The following is a 21,419-nucleotide window of genomic DNA, read 5'->3' as shown; positions in this document are numbered from 1 at the left end:
ACTCTGACAACACTGGAATGCTGGACAGGTCGATAAGGCCTGGTAGGTAACCATGGACCTCTACATGGCACAGGTTTCGGATGAAGTCGTGTTAGTTTTAGATGAGTGGATAACTTGATGTGACTCTGTGTCTTGTCAGTAAGTATAGTCATTGTTAGTATGTCTTATGAGTTTAATCGATGATGTTAAGTTGTGAGATGGAATGACAGGGGAGCAATGTGGAATAGAGCTGTGAAAGTTAAGAGAGATGGAAGATAACCAGAGAAGACTTCCGGTCTCCCTCTCCTTATATGTTAAGAGATGACTGCAATCTGGAGTATTTTAGACTTCTCAACGTACGATCCTTTGACCGCGATCATATCAAAGGATTTACCATACGTCTCAAGCTTTCTATTCTAGGTTTCTGACTCGATATGCAATGACAGCGACGTCATGTCTCTCACTCCTATCTTTTCTCATCATCCTTTGTACTGTATTGGATAAAACAAGCTTCGATCTGAGGGTGAAGTCAGAAAACGAAACCCAAAAAAAAGGTCGTGCCATTGTAATGGGAATTCATTGACAGACCTTCGTATATAGCTGACATGATATGATCGCAAGGTGTCGATCTGATCTGCCATGATGACATGCTGGAATGCAGTAGCGACATGATCATATGAACCAGGTCAACATAGATAGATGTCATGCAAATGAGCGATAGCGACACTTAGTGGATCAGCTGAATTGGGAGTACACTCATTCATGATCATCATCCATAGGTAGGTAAATTGGCAGAAAAAGTACACAGCCAGACGACTGAACTACAACAAAATGTTGGACGACCTAAGCATTGTCCGTCTATTCTGAGGTCTGAGTATATAGTATTCGGTTCGGATATTTCGACTGGATGTTTCGTCCTTAGATGCCGTAATTTATATATGATCTTTAACACGTTGAAAAGCAGACGCGTATCCTTCTTTTCTCGTACTGCGAAGTATAGACGTCTGTACACCCAGCTCTGATGTATCGCATCGTCGTTATAACCTGCAAGAGAGGAAAAGCAACGTATACAATGTGATTGACATGTACTAGGCTAGAAGATGATCTGTGCAGGATCCTTGTAGCCATAGCTTGATCGGATTTAGATCAAAGTAGGTGAGACGCGTAGGAACGTGGCTTTTGATCCTACTGAATCCTGTTATCCTATGTACACAGGTCTTGGCATCATGTTACAATAATCCGCACGGGAGTATGCAGCTGTGTGTGTATGGAGATCGAGGTAGCGTCGAACTCAAACCAACACCCTACCCCCTTGCATGTATCGATCTGTGGGGTTTTCCATTGGGAAGACCAAAGGATGGAAAGGTAGATGTTGAAAATGCGAATTAAGGTTGAGTGCTAGTCGTCGTAATTCCTTATTCCGTCCTTGGCCCTCAGTCGCGTTATTCCGTTATCCTCTTATCCTCTTGCTACTAGCAAAACTCAGCCTCGTATTGTTATCGTTGGTACTTGGTACTCTTGTCTCATTTTACATGAAATATCAACTCGACTGGTTCATCTGCATTCGTATCACATCCCTCTCTATAGACAAGACAGTATCGGTGAGATCAACATAGCATAACAATCAAAGGACACTCTCATCTGTCAGAAAGGACAATAAAATCATACCCACTCCTTCGGTCCACAGCAAACCATTAGTATTCTCATCAAATACCTAGTCCAACTTCGACTTTATCCGTTCGTTCAAATATACCTCGACATCATAGTTCACAATAATCATCATTATCGACCACGATATCACCGCAGACTGTACTCCGACCATCAAAAACTATACCGAGAGACACACGCATCCTCATCATCTTATCTACCCTTCCAACTCCGCAGCAACCTGATCATCATCCTATACCCGACGCGATCCTTTACCTTTGATCTTCCCACTCTCACTATCACCCCATCATCCCACCCATGTCATCTCATCTAGCACCTACACCCCAACAACCACTAAACAGATATATCCCTCAATCGCCTCAACCCGACTCACCACCTCAGACACCCTCACCGATATCACCTGGTAAATCAACTCTGGAAGTTGCGCTAGGAAAGGAGATGGAAGGCGATCAACCCATAACTAGTACACCAGAAGGATACACTTATACCAACTCGAACAACACGAACACGAACACGGGAGTAGGAATCGGTATCAACTTCCCACCTGAATCTAACCCTTTACCTAAAGAATTACATTCACCAACCTTGAGCAGTAACAACAACTTGTACAACATGGCCGCACCACCTATCATGCAAAGACGCAAATCCAGTGAAGGTGGATCAGCCTCATCTGTCCCATTCCCACCATCTCAGGAAGGTTCATCTTCAGCTGGGATGGCACACTCTCTATCAGCCGGATCAACTTCATCTACTACTGCTCCAATCCATCAACAACCTCAATTCCCACAGCAGAACCTCTCACCGTTCCCCAGCTCAGTCAGTAATCAATTCAACACTCCTCCCAGACCACGTACCGTCTCTCCCCGACATAATCTGACAAGCAACGGAACGGCCACAGCGACATTCGCATCCTCTTCATCGTTAGGTAAAGGGTTTAGTAAAAACAACGAACCTAGAGAAAGAGTCCTATCTCCTCATAAATTAGATCTTGGGTCCAGCACGGGAGCAGGAGTCGGAATCGGGGATCAACAGGATGAAAATCATAATCATTTAGATCCAAACAATCCATACGATCAAAAGGGTAATAATGGCAGTAGTGGTAGTAGTAGCAATTGGGAAAAAGCCAATTCATCCTTCTCATCATTCGGCGGAGTAGGTAGTCAACCCTATTTCCCGCTGACGGGTAAAGAGAACCTGTTGGGTAATTCACCAACGGTCCAACCGAAGAAAGTCCCATTCACGGATTCAGTCGGTTTTTGGTTATCCCTCTATTTTTGTTTCAATCTGGGTTTGACGTTGTTCAACAAGTTTGTGTTGGTCAGCTTCCCATTCCCATATGTGAGTAACCTACTTCCAATCCTCCTGTGACAACAGGTTATGAAGTTTTATGCCGAGGCTGATGTCGATGCTGCATTGATATAGACTCTTACTGGACTTCACGCATTGTCAGGTTGTGCAGGTACTTATATAGCTTTGGAACAAGGAGCTTTTGTAAGTACTATACTCTAATTTTTTAATTGTCTGGACTTCCTTGTATCCAAAGAAATCCGCTAATATGCTTGATCACCACTCAGACACCAGCTCGTCTAACGCAGAAAGAAAACGTCATCCTCGCTGCTTTCTCGGTACTTTATACGATCAACATCGCAGTCAGTAATATCAGTTTACAATTGGTTTCTATTCCGGTGAGTTTAGGTCATCCTATATATATATATGTATACAGAGACAGCATGTTGACTTGATTTGACCTTCCTCTGCGTCCCAGTTCCACCAAGTCGTTCGAGCATCCACACCGCTGTTTACCATTTTCATAGCAGCCATCTTCCTCCGAGCTAGATTCAGCGCATTGAAGTTGGTCTCTCTGTTACCTGTGGTGGCAGGTGTAGGATTCGCGTGAGTTCCTTCGACTTTCGATTTTACCATCACTTCACAGCCAAGAGTGAATACTGACATACGAAATTGAATATCTCGCTAGTACATACGGCGACTATGATTTCACCGCTCTCGGATTGATCTTGACCTTGCTCGGTACTTTCCTCGCTGCGCTGAAGACGGTAGTCACCAATCTGATTCAGACGGGCGGTGGAGGCAGATTGAAGCTTGTGAGCGTTGCATCTGCTTACAATATATCTATCCGAATTACTCGATCTCGCACAATGAATATCGAGATCTTCCAGTTAAAATGGATATGGCTGACTCCGTGTGGCCTTCTCAGCACCCCCTCGACCTGTTGATGCGAATGTCACCACTCGCTTTCATCCAATGTGTGATATACGGATGGTACACTGGTGAACTCGAAAGAGTCAGAAGATACGGCGCTACTCAAATGACGAGATCGAAAGCCATCGCATTACTGTTCAACGGTGTTTTTGCCTTTGGACTGAACATCGTTTCGTTCACTGCTAATAAGAAAGCGGGTGCTTTGACAATGACCGTCTCTGCAAAGTGAGTGATCGTCCCATTCTCTTCAAACATAATATTATGTATCGAGGGGCAATGAGCTGATGTGGATATTGCATAGCTGCAAGCAAGTCTTGACTATCGTATTAGCAGTCATGCTGTTCAATCTCCATATCTCACCTACAAACGGAATTGGAATTTTGCTTACTCTTGTTGGTGGTGTAAGTGTCTGGCTTCACTTAATATCCTTTGTGTCAAGCCAAGTCAAATCGTCGATAGCTGATTGACGTACGTAAATATAGGGCTGGTACGGTTACGTCGAGTATATGGAAAAGAAGAAGAAAACCAAAGTTTTAGAAAGGGCTTAAGAACGAATTTCCATTTACAACATTTACGAATATTCTTGTTTCTATCTTTTACATCATGACTCAATTCTCTTTTCCTTCTTTTGTGAATTTTGGTGATTTTAGCTATTCATTTGGAATACCATCTCATGGTCATTCGAAGAAAAGACGACACTCTACTGCTCTTATTGCTTTTCCCGTTGAATCATTTTGGACTATCACTGAAGTTCGACTAAACCTCCATTTAGCCTGATAAGTGCTGTAGATAAATTAGAGAATGATGCTGGTACTGTATAATGTATCACCATTATAGTACATCTGGAATATTAGATTATACATGATATACATAGATCACAAGTTACATGTATTGCGCTGTGTAGAAAGTACTTACCACTGATCATGTACTAACCCTCGATAGATGTATTGTAATGAATATACTGATCACATCGGGAATGGCCTTTGCCTTTCATCCTTTGTCCGTCGTACACCACTAGACTCGAAGAGTTCCCAACGGCCCTTTACCGTCGGCTCCACATTATTCTGTCATATCGATAGATTACCTCTGTGGTCAAAGGTAGTACCCAGAAGCATGCTTTAGCATACTTCCACCTTTGTCATTCAACGTCACTTACAGTCGGCACTGAGATGAGTCTTAAACATATCTTCGACTTCCCCTGGAATGGCAGATATAAAGCATTGCATGCAAACTTGCTGACCGAAGAATCGTGTCGTCCGGATTTCTGTTTTTCTTTTTCCCCGTCAGCGAATCGAAACCATTTGAACATCCAGCAATCTCGCCTTAACCATGCAATCTTTACAAGAATTGGAGAATGAAGCCCTCGCTCGAGTCGAAGAAGCCAAGGCCGCACGTTATCGACCTCCTTATCAAGTAGATCCAAGCTGTCTCTCTGGTGATCAGTCGGATGAGCCAAGCGTCGACACCTTATCCAAAGCCCTGGCATCAGCTTTAGCCACTGCGAAAACCGACCACTCGATATGGAAAGCCAGAAGTCACAACCCATCTTCAGAAGTGTTGGAGCAATTTCGTCTAGAAAGCGAGAGAGATATCCTGACTCAGTCTAAGCCTTTCTTGGAAGGAGTCCTCAGAGAGATCGAAACTGAGACTAAAGCAAGTGGAGACGACTCGAGAACTTACTCCAATGTCGGTTCCGGATATCGAGTATCTGTCGAGCGCAAGGACGATCAAGGGAGCGATTTCGTTTTGGAGTATACCACCGAAAGCGGAACATACATTCTGCCTATTAGTGGGATCAAATATTCTAATAATAAATACTTCACAGAAATTCTGTATGGCAAACCAAGATCAAAGGTTTCGAGTGGCTTTAAAGACGATACTTTCATCCCTCCATCCGTTACATCTTCATCGGGTGCGAATTACTTCCCGTTGTAATGTGCTTGAATTAAGTATGTGTCAGTCATAGATCTTGCCAAAGTAAATTGGGAATCACCATGGGGAGACGATATGATATGCATCTCTACCACCAGACCTGGAATGTGAACGCTCAAAGCAAACATAGCTACTGTGTTCGCTTCTGCTGCACTGCTGTATCATAACTTGCCACTGTCTGCTCCTCCTTTTACAGAGACCGAGCATTCATCATGAAAGACATTACGGTGATGACCCGTAGGGTGAATTGCTCGGTCTTGACACCAGAAGTCCAGGCCTGTGCATGACGTTGACATCCTTCATTGAAACAGAAGTTACGAACCCTACTGAAATATGAAACAGTCGATGGTAGTCTCGCCATCCAACTGACCCGAAAGATTCTGCAGAAGGACGTGAAAGGAGGGTAAGCGAGAAGACATCTTGAGGTTTCCATGACATTATGATATCACAAGAAGAGCCGAAATGGGTGAATATAAATAGCATTGTACATCTGGAAAAGTTACCGTTTTCACACCCTCCAACATCGACGAAATCCATACAATTTAATTCCTTATTTCGATATCCACCTCGTACTTTCTTAATGGAGCTCGCATCTGCCGCTATGACTTGATATTCTTCTGAGCTCGGGACTGTGGGGTCTGCAGTGTCCTCAGAGGTCTCAGCACTCCATCAACAGCTCACTAAGCTCCATGAAGGGATACAAAGTCTTCAAGAGCTGTATGCTAGTCATACCGATCGACTGACCAAGGCCGAAATCGACACGATGGTCGGCGAATTATCACGGCTGAAAGAAAGTGTGGAATCAACTCATCAAAGCATGGACAATGAATCAGCTGTCATCGATTCCTGCGTTGATGATCTCATCCAGGCTGCGCTGAAGCTATATTAGAGGCGAAAGTCGTATATATCATCAGTCAATATCCCTTTTTGAAGGATATTAGTGATGAACACACCAGCAAAGTTCATGAAGATGATAAAGAAATGGTCTCAAGCCACATCGCTCCAGTACTGGCTAGCGATATTGAAAAACAATTGACCACTTCTCAGCTATATGCGTGGTACAATACTGATCCTTCAAATGTTCCCGACATATGGTCCAAATTTGGACATGGACATGATAATATTAAGGCTAAACCCTCCGATGGTACCAATTTCGAGTCCTACTTCGGTCCAGCTGACTATATGATCACCGTTGATAATGTACAATTTCGAGATGAGAATCTCTTCCATGCTGTGAAAGAACAAGACAGCACCGGTTGAGTACACGAATGTTGCTGGTTCAACTCTGAAGCAGGTTCTGCATGGTGAGTACCGCTACAGTAGATGTTGTAGTCGTGGCCGGGTAGACGGTATAAGTACCTGCTACCTCAAAGGGGGTTTTGGACGTGCGCGAAATCTGATATGCAATCGAGTGTCACTGTGAAGTTGATCTTATATGATGTAGACTGTATACAGTACTTCTATGTTCCGCCAGTCAGCTCGCACAGTATCATGAGTGACGATCTTTCATGAGGTGAAAACTAGGCTACGACTTTCGAGGTGTTACTTCGCCACAACCTGAAACAGCGATGTGTATAAGAATCAGCCAAGCCAGTCAAAGGAAGTCTCGCATGCTGGCTTCGTGAGAGTCCCGCGTGTTCTAGGAGCTTGGATAGGCTCTAAAGGTCATGGGCCCTCACGATGGCACTGGGCTTCCATCGTCAGAATGGGAAAACCTCGCAAAGAAGGAGTTTCATAGCGTACATACTCCTGTACTTGGATAGGCCCTTCTGGCATATGGGTATGTTTACTTACCCATCATGAACTCAATGAGCTCCCGTTCATCGTTTACATCCATCCCTGCAATATTATTCGTCCCATATATCATCCAAGTCTTACATTACCAACCTCCTTGAGAGCTATGGCATCCGAACCTTCGAAAATATCTGCCACCGAGCTCACCGAAGCCTCGTCCTTCCCTGACACCATATCTGCAGCCGTTCAAGAGGCTCTCGATGCCATAGAACGGTTCAAATGTGAAAGTGAACGATTTCAAGGTTCGATCAATGGTGCCAGGTCTCATCTGTCGACTTCAGAGCTGGAAAAGTACGCTACGGAGTTGAGGAAGGTAGAAAGAAAATCGTACTTTACTTGAGAATCCAATTCGTCTTCAAATCTCACACCTTAGTGGATGTCTGGACGTTTGGAGTAACAATTGTGCCTATGAGGTCATTGATCATAAAGTCTCTGAAACGTTACCCAGAAATCCATCTCTGAAAGGTCATCCTACTTTTGAACACGACTATGGAGACAGACTAATGTGGCTGAATAATACCAAAATTCTAACCATGTTCAACGAGCAGTTTGGCAATGTGAACGAAGCGACTATCAGATCGTGGTATTCAAATGACAACGGTGCAAAACATACTGTACGTCTTGGGGTGATTACCATAATTTCGCGTATAAGGCTAGTGAAGTTCCCCATGAGACTGGGACTTATCTTTGTCAATTTGGTCCGGAAGGTGGGAAAGAACCGATCGCCACTTTGAGTGGTCTAGACTTCGCAGAGGATTATGTTCAAGAGGCGTTGAGTTATGACCTCACTCGCTGAATTGCTCAAACGATCTGTCTTCATGGAACGTCACGCGGTCTGTATATAAGATCATTATTGAATGCATCACTGATGACACATGATCGGACTTGGGACTGTGTGTCCAAACGAGAATTGACATCATGCTTCTTCTCGGTGCTCTCTTTTGTCGTTTTTGTGGTGGGCAACGAGATATGAAGGGAACGAGTGGCAGGGGATGTAGTTCTAGGGCTGTGATCCTTCGCAGAGGTATATATTGCATAAACATCATCCTAAAGATACCTCTAGACAAGTCGATGGTGATGGATTGGTATGATGATGATCCAAAGGCGAAAGATTGGAGTCAAAAGAAAATTTGGGATAAAGTGGTCGATGGCGATATTGATGTGTCTATCCGAGATGAGGCCGAGGGTAATTCTTTCGAATGTCATTTCGGACCTGAAAATGTCAATAGATAGACTATCGTGAACAGTAATATCAGCTTTACGAATTCCAGCTTGCTAAGAGCTATGAATCGCTTTAGTTAGAAAGAGTGGGGAAGAAGGGTCCAGAGGAAAAGGATTTTATGAATGTGGTACTGTTTGCTGTACTCATTTCGAAAGTGCAGTCCATGTAGCTTACATTTCCTTCTTACGCCCGCCACGGAGTTCAACTAGTGGGCAATATCTGCTTACTGAGATGTTGATATAATTAATTAGATGCGCTTCTTTATACCGAACATGTGCATATGAAAAGTACAACAAGATTGTGAGATATGAGCTATGAGATATGAATCTACTACAATTAAGTGACAGCAATACCTAAGTATGCCTACAGACCATCAGGTCAATTTACGTGATTCCCAAATTTCTTTAGCCTTCTTCAACCTTTTCATTGAACCGAAATTCATCAGCTCATATGCCATCAGAATGATGTACAGTATCTGAGATAAGACTACAAGAAGTATGTCACTCACCTCCATTCACATCCTTCCTCGAACTCACACCATCCACATCTCCTTGTCTGCTCCAGCGTCACTCCACTAGGTTCCCTCTCACCCATCCAGAATTGTAATACATTTTCTAGATGTTTCGCCAATAACAATGGAGAATGATTGAATTTATGTGTACCTATTATAGTACCCGATGGAAGATTATCAATGTCGCCTTGCTCTTGTTCTTGATCGTCATCCGTCCCTTTGGACGCAGACGATGAGTGAATCGTTGTGTCATTCGAGGTACTTTGCTGAGAAGACACAGGCGTTTTCAAGACATTTACAACTCCCTGACCTCCCTCAATGCCTGTCTCCAGATCAGGATTGTCCAAACTCATTTCTACCGCCCAAGCTAATTCATCTTCCTCTTTCGAATCTTGCTCTTGCTCGTCGTTATCGCTTCCCCAATACATCTCTTCGCTTGTCCGTGTGGGTGGTCTGGATATGTTCATGTTCATGTTCTTATTTTCTGCTGTTTCGTCTGATTGAACTATATCGACTACTTCATCATCGACTAGTGTTTGGATGGGATCTGCAGTACAGCTTTTGAGGGATTCTTTGATAGCCAGTTCAATCAATCGTCTCTCCTCGGCTTCGACCTTTTCGTCGTTCTCGGTGGGGAGTAGGTACGACGGTGATGGTTGTCCTTCTACCTGGTCGTGGAGCCTAGTACCTCTTCTACGCCTTTTACCTCTCCTCCGATCTCCTTTCTTATGATTTTTCTTACCTCCTGCACGTCTATATACCAATTTAAGTAAGTCTTCCGTCTTACCTAAATTCTTCTCTTCTTCCTTTTCTTTCCCTTTCCCTTTACCAGCAGTCATAGTCCTATTCGTAGTGGTCATACCCGACCCCAGACCCAGTTCTAAAACATACTGATTCCAAACCAGTTTCAGATCATTTAGATTCTTTGCTTTATCACTCCCATACCTCAGTCCATTCCCCACCACCACCGATTTACTCTGTTCCAAGAACCCTTCTGAAAATCGTTTCGTAGAGTCAAGATCGAGATGAGCAAAGACAAAATCCCATGAAAATGAATTCCGACTCGGTAAGATTGATTTACTATCACGACCAGATTGGCCATTCTCATTGTGAGTTGAAGAGGCAGTGGAAGTGCGATTGGACGAAGAAAGTAGTATAGCATCTAGCAGATCTTTGTAAAGCATCACTTGTAATCTACCTGAGAGGGTATCTTCTTCCTTTGGAAGTACGTTGGAAGCTCGTGTCTTGGAGTCTGATATGTATAAACGATGGGTTTTGGGTTCGATCTTGGGCAGGGCTGGTCGGGAAGAAGTGAAAAATGTTTTAAGAGAAGTTTGATTGGAAGGAGTGTCTGAAGATGAAGTTGAGGTTGAGGGTGAAGGAATAGGTTCGCGGATGATCTCGTCCTGTGATGAAATGAAGAAATGAGCGATTGATATCAGTAATTGAGCCGGACCACTCACTATCACACCATATACCAGGACTCCTTTAACAAAGCCTACAACAGGTAATTCACGGCATTTGCCCAGGACTAAGAGAGCTTCCATCGCAGCAAGCATGTTCAAGAATCTATTCGAGAATAGCGAAAAACATCAGTCTCGATTTTATAATTCGTATCTATCTGCGTTGAGGTGCTGGGGTCAAGACGAACCTTAATCCCCATACATCCTCATCAGTGGAGATCTGCACTCTGATCTCTTCGGGATGTATCTCCCTTTCCAGCCGTTTATGTATTTTCTACGACACAGAAAAGTGACACGCGTTAGCATGCTACTCTGTCTACTTATTACATGATGTTCAAAGTGAGATCAGATCAGATCATCGATAGGTACGAAGGTCGACATTAGTATAGATTGAACTTACCTCTCCCCGTTTCAGGATCTTCTCTTTGCCTTCCACTTTGACTTTATCAACTACGATCTCATTACCTTCTTTTGACTTGATTATGTCTGGTCGTTGTGATGGTGGAAGGTATGGTAATGTTCTTAGGCGACTATAAATGACACGCTATGCTGGTCAATGATAGGTCATTCGGTATGATGGGACGTGGAAAGCTTATCACCTACTAGTCATACTGTCCATGAAACGTTATTAGCTTTCGTATAACAATCTGCAGCCATGAAATTATAGAATATGAAATGATCACCCACCTGAGTCTCACACCATACTGGTCCTACCAAATCCGACACACTCAAATAACCTCTCTTCCTAAATTGCTGGAAAGGACTCATCACCTTTATTGCTTCTGTGTCGAGCGGCAGATCTTCGATCTCATGTATGATACCATTCGTTGTTCCATGATTGATCGTAGGTTTTGATTGAGACTCAGCAGCTTGTAAGGCTTGTTCGAGTTCTTCGTCATATTCGTATGGTATATCATCGTATTCGTTTTCATCTTGCATCTCGTCGATTGGACTCCCTCCACTTCCACCTTCGCCCTGATCGATCTCCATGCTTCTCGGTTGATCTGACACCTTGCCTTAACTATTGACTGGCCAGATATATCGTATTGACAGTTGACATGGCCATTGAGGCATGTTGTCGTATGTACAAGATCTGCCTGACTGATATAGACTTGAGAGGATAGATACGATGTTATGATTCTGGGTTGACTGGATCAATCCCAGGTCAACCTCCACATCACCCTCGTAACCAACTGGTTCACCCAATCAATTCATTTGCAAGTCATACCAAAGTATCTCATGCGAATGCTTGGAGATGTTGGAATATGCGGGTCCAAGTCATGCTTGCCAGTAGTTGTTTAAATAGACAGCATGCTAACCAATGAACAACATCAACAGCTATCTATTCGTAACGCCATCCTGCTGCATCTCGTTAAGATATATATCTCCTATAAAATGTAAAAGTAATAACAGAAAAAAGAAACCACGACCCATAACTATAAGCAGACTGCAAGAGGCAAACGGATATAAGAAGTGAGAATCTTTAATATGTATATAACTTTTTACGGTGGGATAAAAAGAGTTTATATATAATAAAGAGGATGTGGAGACAGGTGATGGTTTGGGGGGAGGGAAAGGGAAGGGGTTTTTGGATTGTGCAATTAATTCATTTTTTGAGATGAAAGAATCTGTATATATGCGAGGTAGTGGGAAGGTGAAATGATAAATCGGTATTATGATGAGAAAGAGAAAAACAATAAGATCTAAAGTTGGCTTAGATCGATCGTTTATCCGGAACCACCCTGTTGAAGAGCATCAGAAAGTCAGCAAATGTACATGTGGTGTGTAGACAGGTAAAAAATTAACTCACAGAGTAGACTTTACCGAACATCAATTCTTGCATCTTGTCGTAAAGAGACAAGACACCAGCACCGGCAACACCACGGAGGATGTTAGCACCAGCACCCTTGAAGAGGGATTTGACACCTTCCTTGGCGACGATTTGAGAACCAGCATCCATCATGGACTTGTAGTGGACGGTACCACCGGAGGTCATCATCATTCGTCGTCTGATGGTGTCGAGAGGGTATGAAGCAAGACCAGCAGAAGTAGTGACAGTCCAACCAAGAGCGAAGGAGGCCAAGAAGTTACCTTCGAGGGGACCAACGAGGATGACGGGTTTGATGGAGTCGTAAAGACCGAAGTAGAGACCTCTGTAGACAATGATACCAACGACGGAAGGAACGAAACCTCTGTAAAGACCAGCAATACCATCGGAAGCGAGAGTCTTCCTGTAGACATCGACCAAACCGTTGAATTGTCGAGAACCACCCTTCTTAGCGGACTTGTTGTCGTTGGCCAATCGAGTTCGGGCGTAATCAAGGGAGTAGACGAAAAGAAGAGAAGAGGCACCAGCAGCACCACCGGAAGCGATGTTACCAGCGAACCATTTCCAGTAACCCTCAGACTTCTTGAAACCGAAGAGTGACTTGAAGTAATCCTTGAAGGCAAAGTTCAAGGCTTGGGTGGGGAAGTATCGGATAACGTTGGCGGTGTTACCTCTCCAGAGAGAAGCGAGACCCTCTTCCTTGTAGGTTCGGGAGAAACAGTCACCAATACCCTTGTAAGGGGTAGAGAGACGACCTTGCTTGATCCTGTTGTACAGCACGAGGTCAGCGAGAGTCCTTCAATCGCTTGGTAAAGCTGTGATTGAAGAGGTATCACTCACATTTCATCTTGGTTTTGCACCAAAAGCTTGATTCTTTCAATGGGGGCAGCAGCGGTCTTGGAGACAGCAGCGGACACACCACCCATCAAGAAATCGGTCAAGAAAGCCTTGGCATCCTTTGGTTTTTTAACGTCGGACATTTTGCTATATTGAACAGGAGAGTCAGTGGCTGACATCGTGAAGGCAGAACAGATAGGGATAGATGAGAAGTTTAAATCAAAGACTTGATGTTTGGAAGGGAAAAATTAGAAAAAAAATCTGATGAAGGGGAGAGGGGATGATCCACTGTGCTCAGTAGTGGTTGGGGGAGAGAGGAGTACGAAGTACCAGATCCACGCGCTGTATCGGCCATGGAAAGGGTGATAGATCCCCCCTTGGTCCCCCTTCCACGACTCCCACAAGAGATGGGTGAAAAAAGAGAGTTTTGTGTTTGTTCACATGACCATTCTAAAAGAAGCTGGGAGATGGTGATATGATGAGGAGAGATGAGACGTCCACTCACCACTACCTTAAGATTCTATGAAAGAGTGGTGAGTTATAAGGAAGATGGAAGGTAAGATAAGAGAAAAGAAGGGAGAAGAAAAAAAATGTGGTGTATGGGCGTGGAGTGAGTGAATGGGATGGGTGAACAGCACCAGATGGCATAATACACAGTCATAACGCATCAACGGAATTAAATTGTTTCTTTCCCCTCATTGGTCCGATTTATTCCGTCCGTCTAAATGAGATATCGCCGCTGTGGCACTGGTCCAATCTACCTGGCAGGCGGCCCGAGCCATCCGGTAATCTACGGTTTTAACATTCACATCCAATCTCACAAAGGTTAAAGACAGTCACCAAGATTGGCTTGGATCCAAGAATTGTAGTTAGCTCAAATGGCTCATCTCATCTCTTCGTCAATTACTGGCGTAGACTTATTGTCTCGACTGTGGGACGGTAGTGGTCGCATATACATTGACCCGACGAGCGAGTGACTGATCTTCGTCCTGCTCATACTGAATGAGGGTGATACCACTCAAGATGCTTGATGCTCAAACGTAGACCGAATAACTCCGCCAATCTAGTATTTGTTGACCGGTCAATGGTGATGGGTTGGTGACCTAATTATCGATTGACGACTCTCATGTGATCAGTCCGATATCCTCATAACTATCAACTCACTGGTGAAGTCTGCGCTGAGAGCAGTTTCAGGCATTCCCATATCCATATAATTGCGGTAGATATCTCACATGTCGGCAACAGAACAGCATGAGACAAAATCCCTTTTTGCCTCTACAATCATGATATCTTGGCAGGTCCGATGATTGCTATTTCAGTTTCAACACTTGACTCATTGTGATGACCGGTACCATAAATTTACACAACCACAAAAATGTTCAATCTCTTTGATGATATTTTGTCATGTTTCTCATCTGTTCGGGCGCTATGTGTAGCAAGAATTAGGATCATGATAGCGTCATGACATATCCCTAATGCGACGTTCCTTAACCTACATTTTACCTACCTCAACCATTCGGACCCACAGTGAGATCAGACGGATCCATGCCATTCATTCATATTCCTTCCTCGCATCGTGACTGTGAGGCGCATAGACTATGATCTCTCTTCGACATTCAGTTGCATAACACTAGGATTGCTTTATGAATGTACGTTCGAGATCGACCAAATATCAATTTTAGTCTTGCCAGAATGCAAGGCAGTCAGAGCATTAGATGAGCTCGTTCACCGCTCGTCCACTCAAATGCAATACCAGCCTGGCGAGAGGGAGTTCCTCCCCGGCGTGTTCGCTAGTTTCTGAACAAGGCAACCGGGTCTGACAACGTATAAGAGCCTTGAATATGTGTAAGTCATTGGCGAAGATGAGATCTGCATCTCCACTTCGTCTCTGTGTGTCCAGCTTGCGACTCTAAATCCTCTGAATACTCGGGTCATGTCTATGATTTGCCTCCAGGAGATTGGCAAAATCAGCTTCTGGATAAGGATTATTCATGTTGCGACCTCGGTGAGACCGACCAGTTTGCAGGACTCAGTAATATTTGGTATTCCCCGTCGTCAGCATCGGTGTACAAATGAGATGATACCTGACATTATGTTTTCTTATAAAAGGTTAGATTACCACAACTCTATCTGATGATTGGCATTGTCATAGTGCACGATATTCGTATGTATGCCACATTTGATGATTGCAGCTTGTCATGGCTTCATCGATCCATCGATCTCAGCAGTCTGGTGCCTATGCAGACAGTATTTGATGGGTCTCCTAATTTTAGACCAGGTTTTGCTCCAGACGCGATTTGCAGGGCTGCACTTGACTACAGTTGTACCCAGGGACGAAGACTACGCGCAGTACCGAATGTGCCTTTGTTTTCGCACATCCCATACCAAGTAAAGTGAAATTGATAATGCGGTCACACTCCGCGTATCAGATTGGATGTCTATGCGTTGTCTCCTACAGTGATATCTCATAGATTTCTTCTCGCTCAAAAACATGCAGCTATATGCTTACACACAAACCCGATGTACCGTCAATCAGTCGAATGTAAGAGTAGCCCTCGTAATCTCTCCACAACTCTGAGTAGAGTTTGTGTACACAGCTCGGGCGAAAATAACCATGCGCAGCTCATATGCAACTGTTCAAAACAACGCGTCTGGGAGTGCAGTAGTTAATTGAGTTACCAGTGTATCGGAGATATCCTTTGTTCTCTGTTCCTGTGACGCTTGGACCTATCGCTCCCTCTCTTGATGCGCCTCAGGTGTGATCTGGTACTCATTTTTCTGGAATTAGACAGGGAATAATGAAAAGGGAACCTGCGCAGGAGCAAGGGAAAACAACGGAAAGGCGTAGATCACGGATCCAAGCACAAGACCAACACCAAAGCAAAGACCATCGAGCACAAAGGAGATGAAGCCAAAGGAATGCATTTGACCTTTACGGTATATATGACACAAAGCACAAAGCACAGAGCACCAAGCAAAGCAAGGTCGAAGTTCAGCGTTCATGCCGACATCGAGTTCGACGAAGAGGAAAAATTATCCTTGACTGTTATTTTGTCCTTCTTTGTTATTGATGTTGACTTTCACCTTTGTTCACATCACATCGTATCGTACCTGTACATCATCAATCCTACGTACCATACCATTACCATCACCAGCAGTATAACATGATAATATAGTATATCATCAACAACGATTTCTTCCTTTGACAAACCACACATTCTTTCTTTTTTTTTACTTTTGCGTCATTTGACAATCCACTCTCAGCCAAGAACACAAAGACACAAGACCACACTCTTTACTCGCAGTCATTCCTGATCAAATCACAAATTACATACAACTGTACGACATCGACATCGATCCTTCTATATATACACATACACACAGAGACATCATAATTGATCAGTTGGCTTGAAGCAATCACCATCAGTCATTTTTAGAATACACCATAATACTCGTAAATCAAAACACTACGTCAAGAAGACTTGCACACATCACATCGTATCCTTCTTCTCGCCTCTTTTTGTTTAATCATCCTCATCAATCATTTCGTTGCCACTCCCACCAACTGATTCGATCTGATCTGATTGATTTTATATTGGACATTAACCTTACCCTCTCCTTTGTTTCCTACATCTGGATCTAGGATATACAACCCACCACTTGTATACATCCCATCTTATACCGTCTCTTCTACCATCGTCCTCGACAACATGCTTCGACTCGCTTCCCTCTCCCTTCTTTCTCTCATATCCGCCCAATCCCTCACTCTCTACACAGGCGACCAAACAGCTTCTACCGCCACCTCAACAGCCTCAGCAGCAGAAGGTACATATACCGGATTAGCGGCCTATGATCCAACGGTCCTTACCCCACCTACTCCACCCGAAACGCCAGTCACATCCTATACACTCACTTTACCTTCCAATGGACAAGCCGTCCTCGACCAGGGTTTATCCCTCTCGATAGCTCAGAAAGGAAACTTTTTAGGTTTCAGTGTGGAATTGTCCATCGCGAATAGTTTGATGGGATCAAGTTCGACGAATATGAAAGTCCCCTTTCTGAATTACATGGCCAACATCCAGAATCGTGCGGGTGTAGGACCAGTTATCAGAGTTGGTGGTAATTCCCAGGAAGGCAGTACGATCTTCACCGGTGGGCTGGAAGATGGTGCGGTGTTGGATAAGATAAAAGTCTCATCGGGTGTTGTAAGTATCTGATTGTCTATCGATCGATCGATTTCTTTCTTCCCCCAATCATTACACAGTTCATTCTCATTTCATCTGGGTTCTTGTTCACTTACTATTCTATTTATTTTCAGACCGACACACCTCTGATCAACTATTCCCTTGAACTATTCTACCTCATGGGCAACATCACTTCCCTCGTCGGAGCAGATTGGTATTTCGGTCTATCGTTCAACGAATCTGCTGTAGACTCGCCAACGGGTAACGTCCCCATCGCTGCCAAGTGGGCTCAGGATATCCTCGGTGAACATCTCTTAGCGTTGAGTGTGGGCAATGAACCTGATTTGTGGGTTTTCCTTTTTTCGTCTTTCCCCTATTTTATATGATACACTGACATAATATATGATTTCAATAGATACGTTGATCATAGTAAACGAGAATCGGGATGGGGCGTATCCAACTACGTTACAGAGTTCGATACGATGACTCAATCGATTCTTGCCGATAACAACCTGATAGATACTACTGCTTTCATCGGTCCTTCCACATGTTGTCAAGTGGAAGGATTTGAATTGGACGATGTTTTCAATGCCGGTTGGTTGACGAGCAATGTCGATAATCTCGCTGCTGTGTCGGTGCAACACTACCCTACGAACAACTGTAAGATCAACGGGAACGTCATTGACCCTCAAGCTATCTTTTCGGATTTCCTCAATCATACTTCCGCCCAGGCTCAGGTGTCACCGTATTTGACCAACTCGCAGACTGTCCTTGGCGTTCAGAAGGAATTCATCATGTTGGAAACTAACACTGCTTCGTGTGGTGGGTTTGCAGGATTGAGTGATAGTTTCGGTGTGGCTTTGTGGTGAGTTAATGAACACGGCTCAGACCATATCGTCTTACAATGGTTCGATTGGAGACTGACTGTGCGTTTGCTTGGGTGTTTTAGGATGGCCGATTACGCTCTTCAAATGGCTTGGGGCAATTTCACCACCGCTTTGATGCACGTTGGTGGACAGAACGTATACTACAACCCATTCACCCCACCTCCATCAACGGAAGCAGCTACCAAACAGTGGACTACCGGATCGATCTACTATTCAACCCTGGTCATCGCCGAGGCATTCGGCAAAAGCAACCAATCGAAGGTTGTGGACATCTCACCTTCTACAGACCAAGATGCCAATAACATCTATCACCCCATATACGCCGTTTACGAGAACGATGCACCTACCCGTGTGGTCATGTTCAATTACATTGACGATAGTACCGGTGCCAACGATCTTCAAACCACCATCAATGTCGGTACTGCCACTTCGTCCGTCTCTGTCAGATACCTCAGAGCATCAAGTGTATCGGAGCAATACAATATAACTTGGGCGGGTCAGACACTCGGTACTTCATTCGCATCTGACGGTAGACTTTATGGAGAACAATCGACTGTGACAATCCAATGTACAGATGGAAACTGTGTTATACCAGTTTATGCCCCCTCGATAGCCCTGGTATTCTTGACTGAAGACGCACTCAGTAACTCGACGCCTTCAGCAGATGCCACGACAGAATACGAAACTAGTATCGTTGGAACGGGAAGTGCGACCGTCGATAAACAGGCACTGGAAACTTCGAATGGACAGAGTTCGAGTAAGAATGGTGGAACATCTAAAGGAAACTCTTCCTCTGGTGCCATCTCACGAATTACCAACGTTTCGACAACGACAATCGGGTTGGTGCTTGCTTTCACAGGTGGTTTGTTGAGTTTGGTTATGTAATAGTTGGATTGGGACTATAGAGACATCACATACAGATAAGGTTCCAAAAAAGTGTTGTTTGAACAATTATCATTCATATATCCAGTTACGTATCAATCACATAGCATATTCATCTGCAACAAAACAAAATAAACTACTACTACTATATTATACTTTATATACACGTCGATGGTACTTTTGCTTCTATTGCATTTCTCTCCTTTATTTGGGACAATTGTGATTTATCTTAATTTCGTTTCTTGTCTTGTTTTTGTATATATGGATAATAGTCTATGACATTGCATATTATGCTATTTCGAATTCCATCCCACCAGAGAGGAGAGGTGCATCAAGATTACGAGTGAAGTCACCACAATACACTTTGACTGTCATGATGTGATGTATTTGATGGAAAAATCAACAACACCTCACCTCCACTTGGACGTCCACCATTTCATCCCACCCGGCTGATCTAGCAATTTCCTTTCTCTCCTGCTTTCCTTCCAGATCATCTTTCTCGCCTTGTGTAGTCGGCCCTTACATACACACCCAGATACAGTGTACACGAACCTCCCAGATCGATTCAGACGATCAGATCATTCTCATTCAGCATGTCGAACAAGGATCTACCATCGTAAGTTTCAAATTGTCAAATGTCTAACGTCGCAATGTCAACTCTTCTTTTTCTTCTTTCCTCTTTTTGCTTCTGTTCTGATTTTCATCTTCAATCTTTTACCTTTAACCTTCCGATCTGAGCTGATTTCTATGGGAAAACGATGTGATATGGTATGAACGACAGACACGATTTCTACCAATCTCTTACTCACCTTACATTGAGTGTATATATGAAAGGATACGGTGTGGAAGGGATCAAGGATAACGTGAAAGTGGAATTTGACACGCGAAAGGTGAGTATCGCATAAATCAATAGATGATATAACACATATGATGAAGGACCTTCCTTCGATGCCTGGTTTGATAGGAAGAGGAAAAAAGACGACTGACAGCCTGTATTTTGTTTTCTTGTTGAACTGATGTAGATTACGATCAATCTTCCTGCCCTTCCATCTAGTCCAGGAGCCGAAGGAAGGACGATAAATTTCGAGCCATTGTACGATGGGATTGATACTGAGGGAAGTACGTATAGAGTGTTGAACACCAAGGTGAGTCGAGTGGATCTGAGAATCTCTTGGGGTTGTCTTCCTCTTGTATTGTTCTAAGTAGCCTTGGTTCGAAGATAGTCTTTCTGTCCTGAGGATACCGTAGCTCTGAGTATGCTGATATAAATCCATCATTTTGATCAGATCGAAATCAAACTACTTAAAATCAATCCTATCAACTGGCCTTCACTCCTGTCCGATGCAAATTCAAATTCTCTCCCTGCTGGACCATCATCCTCTTCTTCGTCTCAGACAACCACTACCGCACCGGCACCAGCCCCTGTAGAAGCTACACCTACAGCTACCGCTACTATGGAGAGTAAGAAGAAGGAAAAGAAGAATTGGGATAAAGTATTGGAAGATGAGCTTGTCGAAGATCAATCAGATGATAAAGATCCTGTAAGTATCAATTTGCTGATTTAGATGATATTCTGTCTATTCATGCTCAACATGCTGTCATATCATCATATCTTTATGTACTCTTTTAAGATTGCACATTTATCACATGAGCTAACAATCATTATTTTTCGTCGTACGCAGAACTCCGGAGGTGATACAGCCTTGCAGAAATTTTTCTCTCAGATATACGGAAATGCCGATCCCGATACTCGTCGAGCGATGATCAAGAGTTTCACAGAAAGTGGTGGGACGACCTTATCGACCGACTGGAGTAATATAGGTAAAGGTGAGTTTCGAATATTTGAACCAAGAACCAAAAACAAAATTGAAAAACACTAAAGGATCTTTACTTATATCTTGACTTTTGGTTCCAGAACGTACACCAGTGAGACCTCCTGAAGGTATGGAAGAGAAGAAGCTGTAAGATATGATATATGATATACAGGATGGAAGAAGAGGAATGGGCCGCGA

At 43.7% G+C, this 21,419-nt stretch overlaps 7 protein-coding genes across 7 annotated transcripts; 5 read left to right on the top strand and 2 right to left on the bottom strand.

Annotated features, from left to right (window-relative positions):
• Positions 1–1,944: 1,944 nt before the first annotated feature.
• V865_007807 (uncharacterized protein) lies at positions 1,945–4,415 on the top strand (the record flags this gene model as incomplete). Its single annotated transcript, XM_066231549.1, has 8 exons — positions 1,945–2,985; positions 3,070–3,138; positions 3,222–3,332; positions 3,413–3,540; positions 3,623–3,749; positions 3,863–4,092; positions 4,169–4,268; positions 4,350–4,415. 8 exons carry the CDS (start codon positions 1,945–1,947, stop codon positions 4,413–4,415), a joined length of 1,872 nt encoding a protein of 623 aa, XP_066087646.1.
• Positions 4,416–5,196: 781 nt separating this feature from the next.
• On the top strand, positions 5,197–5,802 carry V865_007806 (uncharacterized protein; the record flags this gene model as incomplete). Its single annotated transcript, XM_066231548.1, has 1 exon — positions 5,197–5,802. One exon carries the CDS (start codon positions 5,197–5,199, stop codon positions 5,800–5,802), a length of 606 nt encoding a protein of 201 aa, XP_066087645.1.
• A 1,897-nt stretch (positions 5,803–7,699) lies between these two features.
• On the top strand, positions 7,700–7,933 carry V865_007805 (uncharacterized protein; the record flags this gene model as incomplete). Its single annotated transcript, XM_066231547.1, has 1 exon — positions 7,700–7,933. One exon carries the CDS (start codon positions 7,700–7,702, stop codon positions 7,931–7,933), a length of 234 nt encoding a protein of 77 aa, XP_066087644.1.
• Positions 7,934–9,188: 1,255 nt separating this feature from the next.
• V865_007804 (uncharacterized protein) lies at positions 9,189–11,779 on the bottom strand (the record flags this gene model as incomplete). Its single annotated transcript, XM_066231546.1, has 7 exons — positions 9,189–9,234; positions 9,324–10,732; positions 10,790–10,895; positions 10,978–11,063; positions 11,190–11,319; positions 11,393–11,400; positions 11,477–11,779. 7 exons carry the CDS (start codon positions 11,777–11,779, stop codon positions 9,189–9,191), a joined length of 2,088 nt encoding a protein of 695 aa, XP_066087643.1.
• Positions 11,780–12,590: 811 nt separating this feature from the next.
• On the bottom strand, positions 12,591–13,597 carry V865_007803 (ADP,ATP carrier protein, mitochondrial; the record flags this gene model as incomplete). The annotated part of the gene is made up of 2 exons (XM_066231545.1): positions 12,591–13,383; positions 13,458–13,597. 2 exons carry the CDS (start codon positions 13,595–13,597, stop codon positions 12,591–12,593), a joined length of 933 nt encoding a protein of 310 aa, XP_066087642.1.
• A 3,567-nt stretch (positions 13,598–17,164) lies between these two features.
• V865_007802 (uncharacterized protein) lies at positions 17,165–19,410 on the top strand (the record flags this gene model as incomplete). Its single annotated transcript, XM_066231544.1, has 4 exons — positions 17,165–17,659; positions 17,773–17,984; positions 18,054–18,503; positions 18,588–19,410. The coding sequence occupies 4 exons, from the start codon at positions 17,165–17,167 to the stop codon at positions 19,408–19,410; spliced, it is 1,980 nt and encodes a 659-aa protein (XP_066087641.1).
• A 590-nt stretch (positions 19,411–20,000) lies between these two features.
• On the top strand, positions 20,001–21,372 carry V865_007801 (uncharacterized protein; the record flags this gene model as incomplete). Its single annotated transcript, XM_066231543.1, has 6 exons — positions 20,001–20,023; positions 20,189–20,297; positions 20,430–20,552; positions 20,694–20,948; positions 21,090–21,234; positions 21,323–21,372. 6 exons carry the CDS (start codon positions 20,001–20,003, stop codon positions 21,370–21,372), a joined length of 705 nt encoding a protein of 234 aa, XP_066087640.1.
• Positions 21,373–21,419: the final 47 nt, after the last annotated feature.

Source organism: Kwoniella europaea, chromosome 2, assembly GCF_036810445.1.
Source record: "Kwoniella europaea PYCC6329 chromosome 2, complete sequence".
Lineage (NCBI taxonomy): Eukaryota > Fungi > Basidiomycota > Tremellomycetes > Tremellales > Cryptococcaceae > Kwoniella > Kwoniella europaea.
Note: the sequence above shows the minus strand (reverse complement) of the source record. Positions and strands in the feature narration are given on the sequence as shown.